This window comes from Haliotis rubra, unplaced genomic scaffold (genome assembly GCF_003918875.1).
Source record: "Haliotis rubra isolate DU_JTF1 unplaced genomic scaffold, ASM391887v1 Scf997, whole genome shotgun sequence".
NCBI classification, from domain to species: Eukaryota; Metazoa; Mollusca; class Gastropoda; order Lepetellida; family Haliotidae; genus Haliotis; species Haliotis rubra.
This window is the reverse complement of record NW_025767742.1, coordinates 327577-346698: the sequence shown is the minus strand read 5'-3', so window position 1 is coordinate 346698 and position 19122 is coordinate 327577. Positions and strand designations below refer to the sequence as shown.

The window sequence follows — 19122 nt, the reverse complement described above, 5'->3', positions numbered from 1 at the left end:
AGAAGAAGCAAAGTCCGGAAACAAACGAATAGACAATTTCAAAGTCCAATGTCACAAATCACAGTAACATTATTTCGTGTAGATCCCAGAAGCTTTCATTATAAAGCGATTAAAAGTGTCGATGTTGCAGTTCTTGGTAATTATTTTAACAAGGAGAATACTTATTTCCCCTCATCTGTCCCCCTCTTACCTTCTTCAGGTTGTGAGATATCTCCGCCTAACATATCCGGCCGATTCATACTGGGGTTTTGGTGGGTGTTCACTATACTTATGGTGGCCTCCTACAAGGCCAATCTCGTCGCCTTCCTCACCGTCAACTTCATGTAGGCAAACCCATCAGGAACGTCGACGACCTCGCTGAGCAGACTGTCATAAAGCCCTGGTTAAACAAGGCTCCAACCTTTACCAAGAACTCCAGGTACGTATTAGATATACCCACACTTTCCGAGGTGTGCCGCTCAATACCCTACTGTTTGAGTCGTGTGGCCTCCGAGGCGTTAGCCGAGGAGACCACACGACTCAAACAGTAGGGGTATTCGGCGACACACCGAGGAAGTGTGGGTACATCTGACTTATACCTCACTTCTGGTCGAGTTACGAGTTTATTATAACACTTTATGTTCTAATTATGACCAAAAAATTTATTTCTTTTCCATCTGTTTCATTTATTTTTAGCCCACTGGTTAAGACCCTCAAATGTCCCGCGTCTATAGTCTGTTTGCAGTGAAACCTACCGATCAATTTCACTTTAAACAAAAAAGTACTCAAATAAGTGAAATTAAGATTGCGAATCTCATAATTTGACCTTGCCAAATGAACATCTCAGAACTATATTCAACTTAGAATAAAATTTGTTTAACAAATGATCATAGTTTCAAATCAATATTATTGGTTTGTATTACAATTTTAGGGGGGTAAGCGCAGTAGTTGGAACAGTGAAACAAATGCCCGTGCGGTACGTAACAAGCGTTAACTTCTACCAAACCTGCATGTTCTGGGTGTTTCATTTAATGCGCATACCCCATTGTAATGCAAACCAATAACAGTGCCTTGAAACTATGATCGTTTGTTAAACAACTTTTATCCTAAGCTGAAAATAATTCTGAGATTTAAATGTTCAATAGGCAAGGTAAAATTATGGGGATTTGCAATCCTAGTTTCAATTTATTTGATTTACTTTTTTAAAGTGATATTCATCGGTACGTTTTCACTGGAAAGAGACTATAAGCAGTCGATTGCACGTGCATGCACGGGCTTGCTCGATTTCACATTATTTTAAACACCAGTTCGGGCGCGAGAATGACTTCAAGTAGCCCCAAATATGCGCAATATTACTGATAATTGACATTTGTATGGGCAGACCAATGCGCATGCGTTCTCTGACTCGCATGTGGCATAGAAAACATTTGGAAGATCACACGTTCGTTCGCCATGGATGCTGAATAGTGGACAGAGGATTTTCTTTCTCAAATTGACAGTTCGTTAGCGTCACATTTCGACCTGGATGATAAGGAAGATTTTGAAACAATCGAAATCTCAATGTGAGTCCATTGAAATAAAATTATATTTCGCCGTTTGTTGTGTCTTTATTGCTTCGGTATACCCGTGTGAAAAAGTGTAGGTGTATCATTGATACACCTACACTTTTTGACAGGTGTACCGGTCAATACACCTACACTTTTAACAAAGGAAACCATGGCAACGAGACCGGAAGTGGGGTATAACGTCTCGTACATTGTCACAGCAATGGAGTGAGGTCACCCTTGCTTACTTTCTTGGTTTAAGTTTCGTCTTTATGATAATACATAGTTACTGGCTCACGATGTTTTGTTGTCGATAGTTGTCTAGGTGCTTTAAAGGTTATCCCATTCCCTTTTGTAAGGGTCAGCTTTGTTTGCTCGTTGTTCAAGGCCGCTCTCATCAATATTACAACTATGTGACGGGGTCTATTCATAATTGCGTCTGGACTGGACAGTCCAATTGTTTGACATCATGAACATCGAACTCTGTTACTGGGAGACGATGACATGCAACGAGCCTGATCACCCGTTATCGTTAATAGTTTCTTACGATAAGCGCGGGTTGGTGAAGACAGTTCGAACACTAATTTATTTAGATAATTTGCAATGAATGAGCAAATATTGACTTCCGCCGTGTTATGTTTTCTGTATATGTCGGTGGGGATCCAAGGACGTGTGTCACAGGTTGTATGTGTGTTGGAAATAGAGCCCTGACCGTAGGCCGAGCGAGTAAATCCTGTATCACTACACTTCACCCAAACCCGTGGATATTGAACTTCACGGATTTACTAGAGAAATGCAAGCTGCAATAAATTATTGATATTGAATCGTGTTTGTAAATTACCTCAACAGAGAAACGCGAACATACCGTATAAGCTAACAGCAATTTAATACTTCAGAGTCAAGTGGTAATATGTGGTGATAGCCATTGCTGTACACATCGATATGTCTAGATCGAAACCGACTGTTGCCCTGTGTTGATGTTCCATGACGGCAATATATCAATAGAGGCAATCAAGTGTTCAGCATAGGTGGTAGCAGGTAATATTTTCCTGTTGTAACAGTGTGCAACAACCACGCAGTATTGATTTCGTCATATGTTGTGTATAAATAACGCTCACGGTACACGCATCACACATAGTGGTGTTAATAAGTGCTCCAAATCGAATGTGCGTCGAGACGTCTGATGATTCATACATCATGACTTTCGAGTCAGTTCGAGAGCTGCTTAATTCGTTACAACACACTCCCGCACAGTGACATAATTCATGTGCTACAAGCTAATCGGGGCACATCACTCACCTTGTTTTCTCTTGGAAATAATCGCTATAATTCTAACATAGCCAGGCCTTCTGGGATTTTGTGGGTTTTAGTGTTATTTTCAGATTGCCTTGCATACTTAAAATATAAGATATGCCACTACTTAATAACTATGGTGAGGGTACGACAACATATTTGTACTCATGAAAAGGATGGTATCTCCTGTCCACAGGATTTGACAGCTGCACATATTTCAAATAAAGGTGACCCAAAGGAACTCTGAATATGAGAGCCTACAACCGTATATAGGACTATTGATATTATATGTGTGTTTTTAATTGTTCCAGAAAGGAGAAACAGAGACTTTCCGGAAGTTGTGGGCAATGGTGAAAACAGCGCCACCTGTGAAGAACAATGACGAGGCTCTCCACTTGGTTCTGACTGGTGATTATGCACTGCTGACTGACCAATCACAGATCGAGTTTCTGCGTATGACAGACTGCGAGAATCTCATGTCTGGCGAGACTCCATTCAATGTAGGGGGTCTGGGTTTCATTGTGCCAGAATCATCCCCATTGCTTGAGATCTTGTCCTTTAAGTAAGTGAAAGTCATAAGCCATTATAAATATAGAAAGCCAAGGTTATGCACATTTACGTAAGGTATTTCAGCAGAACGTTATAAATAACCCTGATTCTGTTGATGGGCTTAGGTTTCACGCGTATATATTTCACCATGTATATTCGAATTATCCAAAACAAAAGCATTAAGCAGCCTAAATCAATGTTTAGCCAGTGTGTGTTTGCTGCTTAACACCCCCCATCTATATGATCGTCCAACCACTCAAGAGACTGATGTTATGAGCAACTAACTACGCCGTCGGGATGCTCACGTTATCAACCGAACCCCGATCCTGACCACCCGACCCATTAGAACCAGAAATGGTTATTTGCTGCAGGTGCCATAGATTATTTTTGGAACTTAAGTTTGCAGTAGTGGTGTGGTTAACTTTCTTTTTACACAACAGTCAAGTTGGTCACTGTTGGTAACTGGGCAGGTTTGAGATAATCCTGTATTAGGGAATGTAACAGGAACTTACTCTTATAGGTTAGACAAGTTGACCACTGAGCCGAAAGGCCTACTGGTTCTTAATATCAACGGTCGTATGTGCATTTGTTCTCATAATGATCCCCACTCACTCGAACTTAAACATGTATATTGAATAATATAAATCCCATCTGTCAGAGTGTATTCTAATAACCTGTTGCTTGAACAACGACACAACCCTAACGTTTAATCCTTAATTTGACTCAAAGCTTTTGTGCGCAGTCTGATCCAGCTCCAGGAGGCGGGTCTGATCGGAAAGTGGCGACGCAGGTGGTGGTCACCTAGTTCCATGTGCCCGACGTCCAGCCAGACCAGTACGGTCCAGAGTCTGGAACTGGAGTACAAGTGGCCCATTCTTGGTGTTCGCCGGCTCCACCACCTGCGCCCTCCTCTGTCTAGGGATGGAGTGTGTGTACTTCAGAGTAATGGGCAGGGGCAAGGTGTGTTTGCAAGTCGCGTGGGCCAGCAAGACCACGGGAAACAGAAGACGGCAGTTCCAGAGAAGACACCACTAACGAGAGGTTCTAGGAGACAGACCAGTACTAGATTACCTCACACTGTGATGCCATGTCGGGATGCTGGATGAACATAGAAAATACCATATACACGTCCAGTTGTATCATCCCGCCTTGCTGGACACAAGCGTGTGTTTGAAGAGCTATACATACCCACACTGAACCTATACCAATGTTATCGCATACATGAGTTAAGTAAAGGTGCAGCCAGTAATTACAACTACCATCATCCATATCTATGTTCACAACATTAACGTGCAATGTGTACTGAAGACCTTGTATATATATCACATGTTCTTATTTTCGTGTGCAAAATTTGATGTGTTCTGTGAAGTTTCTGTGTACAATATGTGTACAATATGTACGAGATACCTGTCAATATCATGTACAGAATATGTATGCAATGTCCGACATTCTTGCCTGGAGCAGCTACAACGTAACTATAATGTGAATCGCGTAAGAAATGTATCCTTGCATTGATTTCTATCATATTTTATTGATATCTGAAATTGTAAGCCCGCCTCATTGAACATCAGCTACTTGTTGTTAAACCTGAAGCAGTCTTAAAAACTACTGGCTCAATCGTTTTCGAGGTCATTTCATATACGGTGAAATTAACAAACTTCTTTTCAGTCAATAGTCCCCTATGAGAGGCAAGCTGACATGTTTCCCTGATCAATATGTTGCATGTATCATTAACAACGACTGTTTAGATAATAAACATACACTTCATCAACGAATCTTGCCTTTATTGGTATAGTTAACAGTTCAAACAATGTGGTTGTGCAAGTGATAACTTGTCAACAAGAGCACTCTCGAGTATCAGAGATAGTGGACATCCGGTTTGAATCCGCATCAGTATCCCAGCGGTATCATGAACCCTGACCTTCATGGACCCTGACCTTCAGCGTGATGTGGCAACCACCAGGGAACAATTCCATCTTCTCGCACGTAGTTCATGCATCTCAATAAACACATGAAGCGTTTATGATGCAGAGATTCCTTGCGGCCTTTAAACATTGTCAATACAACGGATGTGCAATATAGATTGGTAAATATGATGATTGCGTTTATTCCAACATTATGTAAGTAACGTGGCCTTTACAATACACTTATAGGAGGTCGATAATAGATTTTGGAACCATTTTGCGTCGGTCAATACCATTTAACAACACATTACATGTGCTTGTGTTGAAACAGAGTGAAGACGGTTACAGATGATTTTGATGAGGACACGGAACTGTGTTTGTGTTGCCTCATGCCCATTCTTGGCTTCTGTAGATATGTATGGCCAATATAAGAATAGATCGAATCATGTCTACATGCTGTTTACGCCACAATGGTGTCTGCGATGTCAGGAAACGTGTCAGGAAATGGAGTTTTAAACAATTATCAACTCGTGTGCATATACTGTATTTCAAAAGAAGTTGAGTGAGCTGCTCTGTGTGTCAAATACACTACTACACGTTCAATACCCACAAAGTTTAGTCCGGTTTGATCGCCGCCCAGGAGCGAACGGGAAGGTGAATATGGCAATGTGAACGCAAACTCCTCTGGCTTCGGTTGTATATTCCACGGGAAGTTGAGAATGCCAATGAAATACACTCCGCTCCTTATGCTGTTTGTACATATCGGAGAATCATACCCCATCAACTCCATGTTGTGATTGGGAATTATCTGGGACGATGAAGGAATTTTCCGTTACATCAATGTCGTAATCACAAAGTTTCTGTGACTTTAGACCAATTCATGGAAATTGATATGTACGGGGTTGTTTTTTCGCTGTAAAAACAGCACATCTTTATGATGAAAGGGGATAAACCCTAATCGGAACATTTATTATTATTTTTACACTTTTTTATGGGGTCATTTGTCACAATATACCGAATATTTATCAAAAAGTATCAATTTCGTAACAATTCATGGTTTTACACGATTATCAGTACAACATATATTTACTTGTTACTGATGGAAACCTAATGTAAGTAAATGTGAGTTCAACTCTCTTGTAATATTCATTTTGTAGGCATACAGGCCATTTACCGTACCTTACCCTTCCCTTGCTGATGCTAAAATCACAAAGACTCTGTGACATATCGCATAGTTTCCATCGCAAAATTAACAAAGACTCCACTCTCACTGTAACCAAGTTACCTATCCGTGTATACTCTCATGTAAACATAATATCTATATTTGTATGTACTGTATATAGGTACAACGTAAATACAATAGCCCGTAGTCATGGCAACAGTTATTTTGCCAAACTTTTGTAATCTTCGTTACATCAGCGAGTAGCTTAATGTAGTGTACATATCCGTTTGTGTTAAAAATGTGGCAAACGTTAAACAGGCGGTGTTATTTATCGTATGCGTGTGGTGATACCCCTAGCCAACAGTCAATATTTCCCGAAGAAGAAGCCAAGAATGTGTAGTATAAGACTTATGTGCCGCAAAAGACCAAAAGATGCCACATGCTGTTACACTGCCTGGCATTTGGACTGGTGTGCTTAGTCTCCGTATAATGTGACTGACTGGTGGGTTCGTGGTCAGCTACGGCATATAACTCAGCTGGCTAGCACAAAAAAAACATTGGACATTAGACAGGAGTAGTGCAAGCGGACATAGGACCATGGACACGCTCACGCATATGATTGCAAGTCGCAAGTTATGCGCAATAATCTTGGACACGAACTTATCCCATTTCACCCTATATGGGAACTAAGATAGCAGTTCTCATGACATGTAAAATGTCACAAATATTAGCGCTTTAGTCTCCAGCACAGAAAGTCACGTGCTGCCTGTTTTCTTCATGGCGAGGGACAAGGGAAATATGTCCCCGCTCTGGAATGTATTTACTTCTCAAACTTGTTGCGAAGTATTTTATGAAGATCATATGGACCAACATCCTGTCATGTAGGAAATATAATGTTTGACATCAAATGCAATTCGAGTGTCTGTATGAACTAACCTATATAATATACAGTTCAAAAGAAGTTAAGGACCATCCAATTCTGTTATATTGCTGTTGTATTGTTGATATGCCACGACAAGATAATGTACATAATTATGAGGAAATCGGGCAATCCTTCACTTCTTTTGAATAGTCTTAATTATATACCTGTATGTTATGACCAGTGTGTGAGTATCCCGTGCATGTATTGTCTATGAGCTGTGACACAACCAGTATATATCCAGCTGTGGTACCGTTGTAATGGAATACAAACCACCATGATTCTACAAGGGAACCAATAACGGTAAACCGCCTCTTGAGACCAACTACCCAACATCATCACAATCTACCCTGAGAACGTAACAGGAGTTGCAGCAGAAGCCTCACTGTAAAGGCGCTCATATTTGTTTAATATTCGTCAGACGGTGCAATGTCAACAGTGATCCTCTGCACATTAATTACGCTTCAGCAATGTGGATGATAACACAGGCTTCCTTAAGTGGGCGTCCCTGGAAGATCAGCTGACAATCACAGAGGAGGCAACACTACCATAAACTATGGCGCTCTGTTCCATTAGATGAGATCAAACACTGTATCTTTAGGCATCATCAACAACGCTGCTGTCGATAATGGATGCCACCACTATCACCTGACAGGTAATGGACGCATGGGGAGGGGTTACTGAGATCAATCAAGCTACTTCTCTTGCTGGTATTGATTAGGTGAGACCAGGTGAGCTTCTCCAGCGGAAGATTGATTTCGCAATGTTTGGCCAATCGAAGGCTCGGGCGATGGTTATGCGTTAATATTCACCTGTCCTCTCTCTTGTTTTGATTACAGGTAGACGCCATAAGCATCAGGTAGAAATACAGGCAGGTAAGTACAGTCCATTTATATCTGCAAATGACATGTTATCTTTGAAATTTCAGCATAAAGCGTTGGATGTGACGTTTCTACATCTAGAATGTAAGCTATATTTAAAGATGTTAAGAAATACTCTTTGAAAACAACTGAATGTTTCCGTACAATGTATAAGTACAATTAATGCTTGTTCGTTGTTCGTGTCGGTACGACCTGATACTAAAGATTAAGCGATAGTCTTTTGAGAGAAGAGTCCTAGCTTTTATACCAGCTATTTTCAGTAGCTGCCTACCAAAGAGCGTGTGCTGCCGTTTTATGACGGTAAATTGTTATCGAGCGTCAGGTATTATAAATGGTATGATGTATGTGAGCATCAAAATACAGACACTGATCTAAATTTCTATTACTACCCTTGTCACCACAATCAAACGTTCTCTCAAATAAACTGTCCGAATTTGAAAATGCCAGTTATTCATGACACTGTAGTTGTTGATGTTGACCTATATCTGGGAGGATGTAGTTGTCGTGTAGGCGATGGTCCTGCCACAGCTGTGTTTATATAGGTTACCCTCCGGTGGTATTTGACACGGACATCATGCTACATTAACCACTTATCTGTAATCACCTGGCAGCTCTGTAAAATAAGGGTACCTTTAGCATACGTTAAAACACCTACAGTTGCAGGCTCAAGCTGAACATTCTGTGTTGAACGCTGCAGCAATACATACCAAAATTAATACAACATTAGCAAAACGAATATAAATGCTTTTATACCCATTTCCTGGATTTTGTAATATTATGCCAATAATCACTCCCCCCATTATGTCAAAATCAGTGAGAGAGGATTTCATGCTGATATTGACTCTGACTTAGTCATACTATTATGAAGTGACATCGAGTTTTACCTAGATTTGCATTGTCCTGTTGCATGTGTCTACAGCTGTATGTGTGTGTATCAACGCATTGCTATGAGTGTGTACAGACGTACATGTGTTTATCAATGTACTGCTGCACGTGTCTACAGTTGTACATGTGGATATCAATGTATTCATGTAAGTGTGTACAGACGTGCATGTGTTTATCAATGTATTGCTACATGTGTCTACAGTTGTACATGTGGATATCAGTGTATTGATGTATGTGTGTACAGACCTACATGTGTTTATCAATGTATTGCTACATGTGTCTACAGTTGTACATGTGGATATCAGTGTATTGATGTATGTGTGTACAGACCTACATGTGTTTATCTATGTATTGCTGCATGTGTCTACAGTTGTATATGTGGATATCAATGTATTCATGTATGTGTGTACAGACCTACATACATATGTCAGTGTATTGCTACATGTGTCTACAGTTGTACATGTGGATATCAGTGTATTGATGTATGTGTGTACAGACGTACATGTGTTTATCTATGTATTGCTGCATGTGTCTTCAGTTGTATATGTGGATATCAATGTATTCATGTAAGTGTGTACAGACCTACATGTGTTAATCATTGTATTGCTACATGTGTCTACAGTTGTACATGTGGATATCAGTGTATTGATGTATGTGTGTACAGACGTACATGTGTTTATCAATGTATTACTACATCCCAGATAGCAATGATATGTGTCTACAGTTGTATATGTGGATATCAATGTATTCATGTATGTGTGTACAGACCTACATGTGTTAATCATTGTATTGCTACATGTGTCTACAGTTGTACATGTGGATATCAGTGTATTGATGTATGTGTGTACAGACCTACATGTGTTTATCTATGTATTGCTGCATGTGTCTACAGTTGTATATGTGGATATCAATGTATTCATGTATGTGTGTACAGACCTACATACGTATGTCAGTGTATTGCTACATGTGTCTACAGTTGTACATGTGGATATCAGTGTATTGATGTATGTGTGTACAGACCTACATGTGTTTATCTATGTATTGCTACATGTGTCTACAGTTGTATATGTGGATATCAGTGTATTGATGTATGTGTGTACAGACGTACATGTGTTTATCAATGTATTACTACATGTGTCTACAGTTGTACATGTGGATATCAATGTATTCATGTATGTGTGTACAGACCTACAATGTATTGCTACATGTGTTTACAGTTATACATGTGGATATCAATGTATTCATGTATGTGTGTACAGACCTACAATGTATTGCTACATGTGTCTACAGTTATACATGTGGATATCAATGTATTCATGTATGTGTGTACAGACCTACATGTGTTTATCAATGTATTGCTACATGTGTCTACAGTTGTACATGTGGATATCAATGTATTCATGTATACTATGTGTGTACAGACGTACATGTGTTTATCAATGTATTGCTACATGTGTCTACAGTTGTACATGTGGATATCAATGTATTCATGTATGTGTGTACAGACCTACATGTGTTTATCAATGTATTGCTACATGTGTCTACAGTTGTACATGTGGATATCAATGTATTGATGTATGTGTGTACAGACGTACATGTGTTTATCAATGTATTGCTACATGTGTCTACAGTTGTATATGTGGATATCAATGTATTGATGTATGTGTGTACAGACCTACATACATATGTCAGTGTATTGCTACATGTGTCTACAGTTGTACATGTGGATATCAATGTATTCATGTATGTGTGTACAGACCTACATGTGTTTATCTATGTATTGCTGCATGTGTCTACAGTTGTATATGTGGATATCAATGTATTCATGTATGTGTGTACAGACCTACATGTGTTAATCATTGTATTGCTGCATGTGTCTACAGTTGTACATGTGGATATCATTGTATTGATGTATGTGTGTACAGATGTACATGTGTTTATCAATGTATTACTACATGTGTCTACAGTTGTACATGTGGATATCAATGTATTCATGTATGTGTGTACAGACCTACAATGTATTGCTACATGTGTCTACAGTTATACATGTGGATATCAATGTATTCATGTATGTGTGTACAGACCTACATGTGTTTATCAATGTATTGCTACATGTGTCTACAGTTGTACATGTGGATATCAATGTATTCATGTATGTGTGTACAGACCTACAATGTATTGCTACATGTATCTACAGTTATACATGTGGATATCAATGTATTCATGTATGTGTGTACAGACCTACAATGTATTGCTACATGTGTCTACAGTTATACATGTGGATATCAATGTATTCATGTATGTGTGTACAGACCTACATGTGTTTATCAATGTATTGCTACATGTGTCTACAGTTATACATGTGGATATCAATGTATTGATGTATGTGTGTACAGACCTACATGTGTTTATCAATGTATTGCTACATGTGTCTACAGTTATACATGTGGATATCAATGTATTCATGTATGTGTGTACAGACCTACATGTGTTTATCAATGTATTGCTACATGTGTCTACAGTTGTACATGTGGATATCAATGTATTCATGTATGTGTGTACAGACCTACATGTGTTTATCAATGTATTGCTACATGTGTCTACAGTTGTACATGTGGATATCAATGTATTCATGTATGTGTGTACAGACCTACATGTGTTTATCAATGTATTGCTACATGTGTCTACAGTTATACATGTATATATCATTGTATTGATGTATGCGTGTATAGACCTACATACATATGTCAGTGTATTGCTACATGTGTACACTGTATGTACGATAATAACGCTGTGAACGCCGTGTAGGCTAACTATTGTGTAGTAAGAGGCAGCTATAGTAATTGATCAGTGGTAGGAGCAAACGCTGTCCTGGTAAAAGCCACTGGTTTGTTGGCCCATACCTTTCACCATGATGATACCGTACTGGAACTGTTTGTTGGCCCATACCTTTCACCATGATGATACCGTACTGGAACTGCTTGTTGATACCGTACTGGAACTGTTTGTTGGCCCATACCTTTCACCATGATGATACCGTACTGGAACTGTTTGTTGGCCCATACCTTTCACCATGATGATACCGTACTGGAACTGTTTGTTGGCCCATACCTTTCACCATGATGATACCGTACTGGAACTGTTTGTTGGCCCATACCTTTCACCATGATGATACCGTACTGGAACTGTTTGTTGGCCCATACCTTTCACCATGATGATACCGTATTGGAACTGTTTGTTGGCCCATACCTTTCACCATGATGATACCGTACTGGAACTGTTTGTTGGCCCATACCTTTCACCATGATGATACCGTACTGGAACTGTTTGTTGGATACCGTACTGGACCCATACCTTTCACCATGATGATACCGTACTGGAACTGTTTGTTGGCCCATACCTTTCACCATGATGATACCGTATTGGAACTGTTTGTTGGCCCATACCTTTCACCATGATGATACCGTACTGGAACTGCAGCGTAAAACAACACATCTAAGAATTTAAGCCAATCTGGAAATGCTGTTATTTATATTACTACAGAAAACAGTTACACCTGAGGCTAGGGAAGGAATTAATTGCTGATTGGATTGTCATCAGTTCCATCAGTTTCCTCATGTTGTGGATGTCATGCATCTTTAGCTGTACTGTTCTGATTCCGCCATGCTACCTTCTCCTCTTATGCATTTTGTTGACAGTTTTATGGATATTTATTTCGAAACCACTGCCAGATAAGGGAAAACACATTTGATCAACGCAACGCCTAGTTTAATCAATTTTCATTCAGATAAAAACATAAGTCTCGCGGATCGCGGGTATATGTGATATGTCCGTGATCTCCCATTATACCCGACTTTTAATCAATACCAAATGTGCAAAAAATTGGTGGCGATGGATTTTTTTCAATAAAGGGCCGTTACCATTGTTTGATTAGTGAATGAAAGCTGCATGTGGTCTAGCTGGAATAAAGAGGAAAACAGCCTTAACGATTGACAGCGTCGTTTGGCGACAAGGACGCTACACGGCTGATGTGGGTATTTCTGGAGGTAGTATTGTTATTTGTTGATTCCCGTGTTGAAAGAATAACTTAACCGGAAATCAGTCAGTAAAGGAATTTTATGTGAAACCAACGAACATCAAAGAAATGTCATATAATTAACAACTGTATTCTAGTTTACAAATCAAAACAAATCACTACAATGGAAGTACAAAACAGAGTGGCAGTACAAACTCAGTAGGGGTACACGTACAGTGGCAATATAATATATAGTATGAAGAAATTATTGAGAATTTTAGGAATACGTTTAATTGGATTTCTAGTATAAACAACCTTGACCAGCTATCAAGTGTTTGGTTTCATTCAAGAGAGACAACTCCGTTAATCCTTTTTCATTAGTTTGTGAAGAGTTATCCCCCTTTGTTTACTTGCTAGCAGACGACATTTTCAATGATCCTCAGTATGGATGATTTAGAGAAGAGGAAGTTCATTTTAGAGTATTATAACAAGGACATCAGATCAGCGAAAGTGATGTCAAGTAGAACAGGCATCCCTTTGTCCACTGTTTATCCCGTTTTGAAAAATATTGCCAATGGATATGGCCATTGAGCACCAGGACGCGCAGGTAGGCCCAGAAAATTGACTGTCGGTGACAGGAGGCGGCTTGGTATTCTTGTTTTTAAAAAACAAACGAAGGAGATTAGAAAACTTAAGGCTGGATATGATTGATAGAGGAACTGTGGCTGTCTGTAAGGAGACAATTAGAACTGAGCTGCATGCAATGGGTTGGCAGAAAATTCGAGGAATTCCATCACCGATCATGAAACCTGAACAAAAGGAGTGAAGGTTGAACTGGTGCTTACAGCATAGAAATTTTAACTGGGACAATGTGACTTTTTCAGATGAAAGTTCCGTGTGGCTGTTTCCTAATACACTGAAATTCTGGACCAAACAAACTGAAAAACCTTTGTATCAGCGCCCAAAGTACAGTCCGAAATTTAACGTGTGGGGTGGCATATCTGTGTTAGGGGGCAACGCCCCTCTGTTTATTTGAAGGGAATATGAACATTGAGCGGTACACATATATTCTCGAGGGACATTTACTTCCATCTGCTCACGTGTTCTATGGAAAGTTTTGGATTTTCCAGCAGGACAACGACACAAAACATCGTTCAAAGCATTCACAGGCCTGGTTTCGGACCCAAAATATGACATTATTAGATTGGCCAAGCTATATCCCTGACCTAAATCCAATAGAAAATGCTTGGGGACTTATGAAGGAAAGTGTCAATAAGAAAAATCTGACAAATATTGCTGAAATGAAAGAAGAGGTGGTCCGATATTGGGACATCATGGACCACGACTTTCCAACTTTTTTGATCAGTAGTATGCCCCGCCGCATTGAAGCATGCATTGCTGCCCATGGTGACTTGACAAAATACTAACTGTTCATCTGTCTTCGAATCTTGAGTTATGTTCTGCTAATATTCACATTTAATACGTGAGTAATGAGTGAAAAAAGATATTACAATCTTTAAATTCTCAATAATTTCTGGTTGAACTGTAAAAGCAGTGATGATAATATAAGATCATTGATAATAATACAAAAGCACTGATGATGATAATATGAAAGCAGTGATGATAATATAAAAGCAGTGATAATAAACTATAAGCAGTGATGATAATACAAGATCAATGATAATGCAAAAGCAGTGATGATAATAAAGGCAGTGATAGTTTACAGGTATGTTTTCCTCAGACGACGTGGGAAAGACAAATACAGGTTTCTGATATAGTTCACATATGTTTTCGTCAGACGACATGGGATAGACAAATACAGGTTTCTGATATAGTTCACATATGTTTTCGTCAGACGACGTGGGATAGACAAATACAGGTTTCTGATATAGTTCACATATGTTTTCGTCAGACGACATGGGATAGACAAATACAGGTTTCTGATATAGTTCACAGGTATGTTTTCGTCAGACGACATGGGATAGACAAATACAGGTTTCTGATATAGTTCACAGGTATGTTTTCGTCAGACGACGTGGGATAGACAAATACAGGTTTCTGATATAGTTCACAGGTATGTTTTCGTCAGACGACATGGGATAGACAAATACAGGTTTCTGATATAGTTCACAGGTATGTTTTCCTCAGACGACGTGGGATAGACAAATACAGGTTTCTGATATAGTTCACATATGTTTTCGTCAGACGACGTGGGATAGACAAATACAGGTTTCTGATATAGTTCACATATGTTTTCGTCAGACGACATGGGATAGACAAATACAGGTTTCTGATATACATGTAGTTCACAGGTATGTTTTCGTCAGACGACATGGGATAGACAAATACAGGTTTCTGATATAGTTCACAGGTATGTTTTCGTCAGACGACGTGGGATAGACAAATACAGGTTTCTGATATAGTTCACAGGTATGTTTTCGTCAGACGACATGGGATAGACAAATACAGGTTTCTGATATAGTTCACATATGTTTTCGTCAGACGACATTAGGATAGACAAATACAGGTTTCTGATATAGTTCACATATGTTTTCGTCAGACGACGTGGGATAGACAAATACAGGTTTCTGATATAGTTCACAGGTATGTTTTCGTCAGACGACGTGGGATGGACAAATACAGGTTTCTGATATAGTTCACAGGTATGTTTTCGTCAGACGACGTGGGATGGACAAATACAGGTTTCTGATATAGTTCACAGGTATGTTTTCGTCAGACGACATTGGGATGGACAAATACAGGTTTCTGATATAGTTCACAGGTATGTTTTCGTCAGACGACGTGGGATAGACAAATACAGGTTTCTGATATAGTTCACATATGTTTTCGTCAGACGACGTGGGATAGACAAATACAGGTTTCTGATATAGTTCACATATGTTTTCGTCAGACGACGTGGGATAGACAAATACAGGTTTCTGATATAGTTCACAGGTATGTTTTCCTCAGACGACGTGGGATAGACAAATACAGGTGGATAGACAAATACAGGTTTCTGATATAGTTCACATATGTTTTCGTCAGACGACGTGGGATAGACAAATACAGGTTTCTGATATAGTTCACATATGTTTTCGTCAGACGACGTGGGATAGACAAATACAGGTTTCTGATATAGTTCACAGGTATGTTTTCCTCAGACGACGTGGGATAGACAAATACAGGTTTCTGATATAGTTCACAGGTATGTTTTCGTCAGACGACATGGGATAGACAAATACAGGTTTCTGATATAGTTCACAGGTATGTTTTCGTCAGACGACGTGGGATGGACAAATACAGGTTTCTGATATAGTTCACAGGTATGTTTTCGTCAGACTGACGTGGGATAGACAAATACAGGTTTCTGATATAGTTCACAGGTATGTTTTCGTCAGACGACGTGGGATGGACAAATACAGGTTTCTGATATAGTTCACAGGTATGTTTCGTCAGACGACGTGGGATAGACAAATACAGGTTTCTGATATAGTTCACAGGTATGTTTTCGTCAGACGACGTGGGATGGACAAATACAGGTTTCTGATATAGTTCACATATGTTTTCGTCAGACGACGTGGGATAGACAAATACAGGTTTCTGATATAGTTCACAGGTATGTTTTCGTCAGACGACATGGGATAGACAAATACAGGTGGATAGACAAATACAGGTTTCTGATATAGTTCACATATGTTTTCGTCAGACGACATGGGATAGACAAATACAGGTTTCTGATATAGTTCACATATGTTTTCGTCAGACGACATGGGATAGACAAATACAGGTTTCTGATATAGTTCACATATGTTTTCGTCAGACGACGTGGGATAGACAAATACAGGTTTCTGATATAGTTCACAGGTATGTTTTCGTCAGACGACATGGGATAGACAAATACAGGTGGATAGACAAATACAGGTTTCTGATATAGTTCACAGGTATGTTTTCGTCAGACGACATGGGATAGACAAATACAGGTTTCTGATATAGTTCACAGGTATGTTTTCGTCAGACGACGTGGGATAGACAAATACAGGTTTCTGATATAGTTCACAGGTATGTTTTCGTCAGACGACGGGGATAGACAAATACAGGTTTCTGATATAGTTCACATATGTTTTCGTCAGACGACATGGGATAGACAAATACAGGTTTCTGATATAGTTCACAGGTATGTTTTCGTCAGACGACGTGGGATAGACAAATACAGGTTTCTGATATAGTTCACAGGTATGTTTTCCTCAGACGACGTGGGATAGACAAATACAGGTTTCTGATATAGTTCACAGGTATGTTTTCCTCAGACGACGTGGGATAGACAAATACAGGTTTCTGATATAGTTCACATATGTTTTCGTCAGACGACGTGGGATAGACAAATACAGGTTTCTGATATAGTTCACAGGTATGTTTTCCTCAGACGACGTGGGATAGACAAATACAGGTTTCTGATATAGTTCACAGGTATGTTTTCGTCAGACGACATGGGATAGACAAATACAGGTGGATAGACAAATACAGGTTTCTGATATAGTTCACATATGTTTTCTTCAGACGACATGGGATAGACAAATACAGGTTTCTGATATAGTTCACATATGTTTTCGTCAGACGACGTGGGATAGACAAATACAGGTTTCTGATATAGTTCACAGGTATGTTTTCGTCAGACGACATGGGATAGACAAATACAGGTTTCTGATATAGTTCACAGGTATGTTTTCGTCAGACGACGTGGGATGGACAAATACAGGTTTCTGATATAGTTCACAGGTATGTTTTCGTCAGACGACGTGGGATAGACAAATACAGGTTTCTGATATAGTTCACAGGTATGTTTTCGTCAGACGACATGGGATAGACAAATACAGGTTTCTGATATAGTTCACAGGTATGTTTTCGTCAGACGACATGGGATAGACAAATACAGGTTTCTGATATAGTTCACAGGTATGTTTTCGTCAGACGACGTGGGATAGACAAATACAGGTGGATAGACAAATACAGGTTTCTGATATAGTTCACATATGTTTTCGTCAGACGACATGGGATAGACAAATACAGGTTTCTGATATAGTTCACATATGTTTTCGTCAGACGACGTGGGATAGACAAATACAGGTTTCTGATATAGTTCACATATGTTTTCGTCAGACGACATGGGATAGACAAATACAGGTTTCTGATATAGTTCACATATGTTTTCGTCAGACGACATGGGATAGACAAATACAGGGGGATAGACAAATACAGGTTTCTGATATAGTTCACATATGTTTTCGTCAGACGACGTGGGATAGACAAATACAGGTTTCTGATATAGTTCACAGGTATGTTTTCGTCAGACGACATGGGATAGACAAATACAGGTTTCTGATATAGTTCCTAGGTATGTTTTCGTCAGACGACGGGGGATAGACAAATACAGGTTTCTGATATAGTTCACATATGTTTTCGTCAGACGACGTGGGATAGACAAATACAGGTTTCTGATATAGTTCACAGGTATGTTTTCGTCAGACGACGTGGGATAGACAAATACAGGTTTCTGATATAGTTCACATATGTTTCGCCAGACGACATGGGATAGACAAATACAGGTTTCTGATATAGTTCACAGGTATGTTTTCTTCAGACGACGTGGGATAGACAAATACAGGTTTCTGATATAGTTCACATATGTTTCGTCAGACGACGTGGGATAGACAAATACAGGTTTCTGATATAGTTCACAGGTATGTTTTCCTCAGACGACGTAGGATAGACAAATACAGGTTTCTGATATAGTTCACAGGTATGTTTTCTTCAGAGACGACGTGGGATAGACAAATACAGGTTTCTGATATAGTTCACATATGTTTTCGTCAGACGACATGGGATAGACAAATACAGGTTTCTGATATAGTTCACAGGTATGTTTTCTTCAGACGACGTGGGATGGACAAATACAGGTTTCTGACATAGTTCACATATGTTTTCGTCAGACGA

At 39.4% G+C, this 19122-nt stretch overlaps 1 protein-coding gene across 1 annotated transcript; it reads left to right on the top strand.

The window, feature by feature from the left end:
- Positions 1 to 383: 383 nt before the first annotated feature.
- On the top strand, positions 384 to 4471 carry LOC124265811. Its single transcript, XM_046700643.1, has 3 exons — positions 384 to 418; positions 3128 to 3378; positions 4108 to 4471. Exons 2-3 carry the CDS (start codon positions 3164 to 3166, stop codon positions 4469 to 4471), a joined length of 579 nt encoding a protein of 192 aa, XP_046556599.1. The 5' UTR covers positions 384 to 418; positions 3128 to 3163.
- The last annotated feature ends 14651 nt before the right edge of the window (positions 4472 to 19122 follow it).

What these genes read in the sequence shown, in the direction of transcription:
- LOC124265811 (XM_046700643.1), top strand. Translation starts at nt 3,164, where the DNA reads ATGGTGAAAACAGCGCCACCTGTGAAGAACAATGACGAGGCTCTCCAC. An exon ending in CTTGAGATCTTGTCCTTTAA is followed by an intron (nt 3,379 to 4,107) that starts GTAAGTGAAAGT and finishes TTTTGTGCGCAG; the next exon opens with TCTGATCCAGCTCCAGGAGG.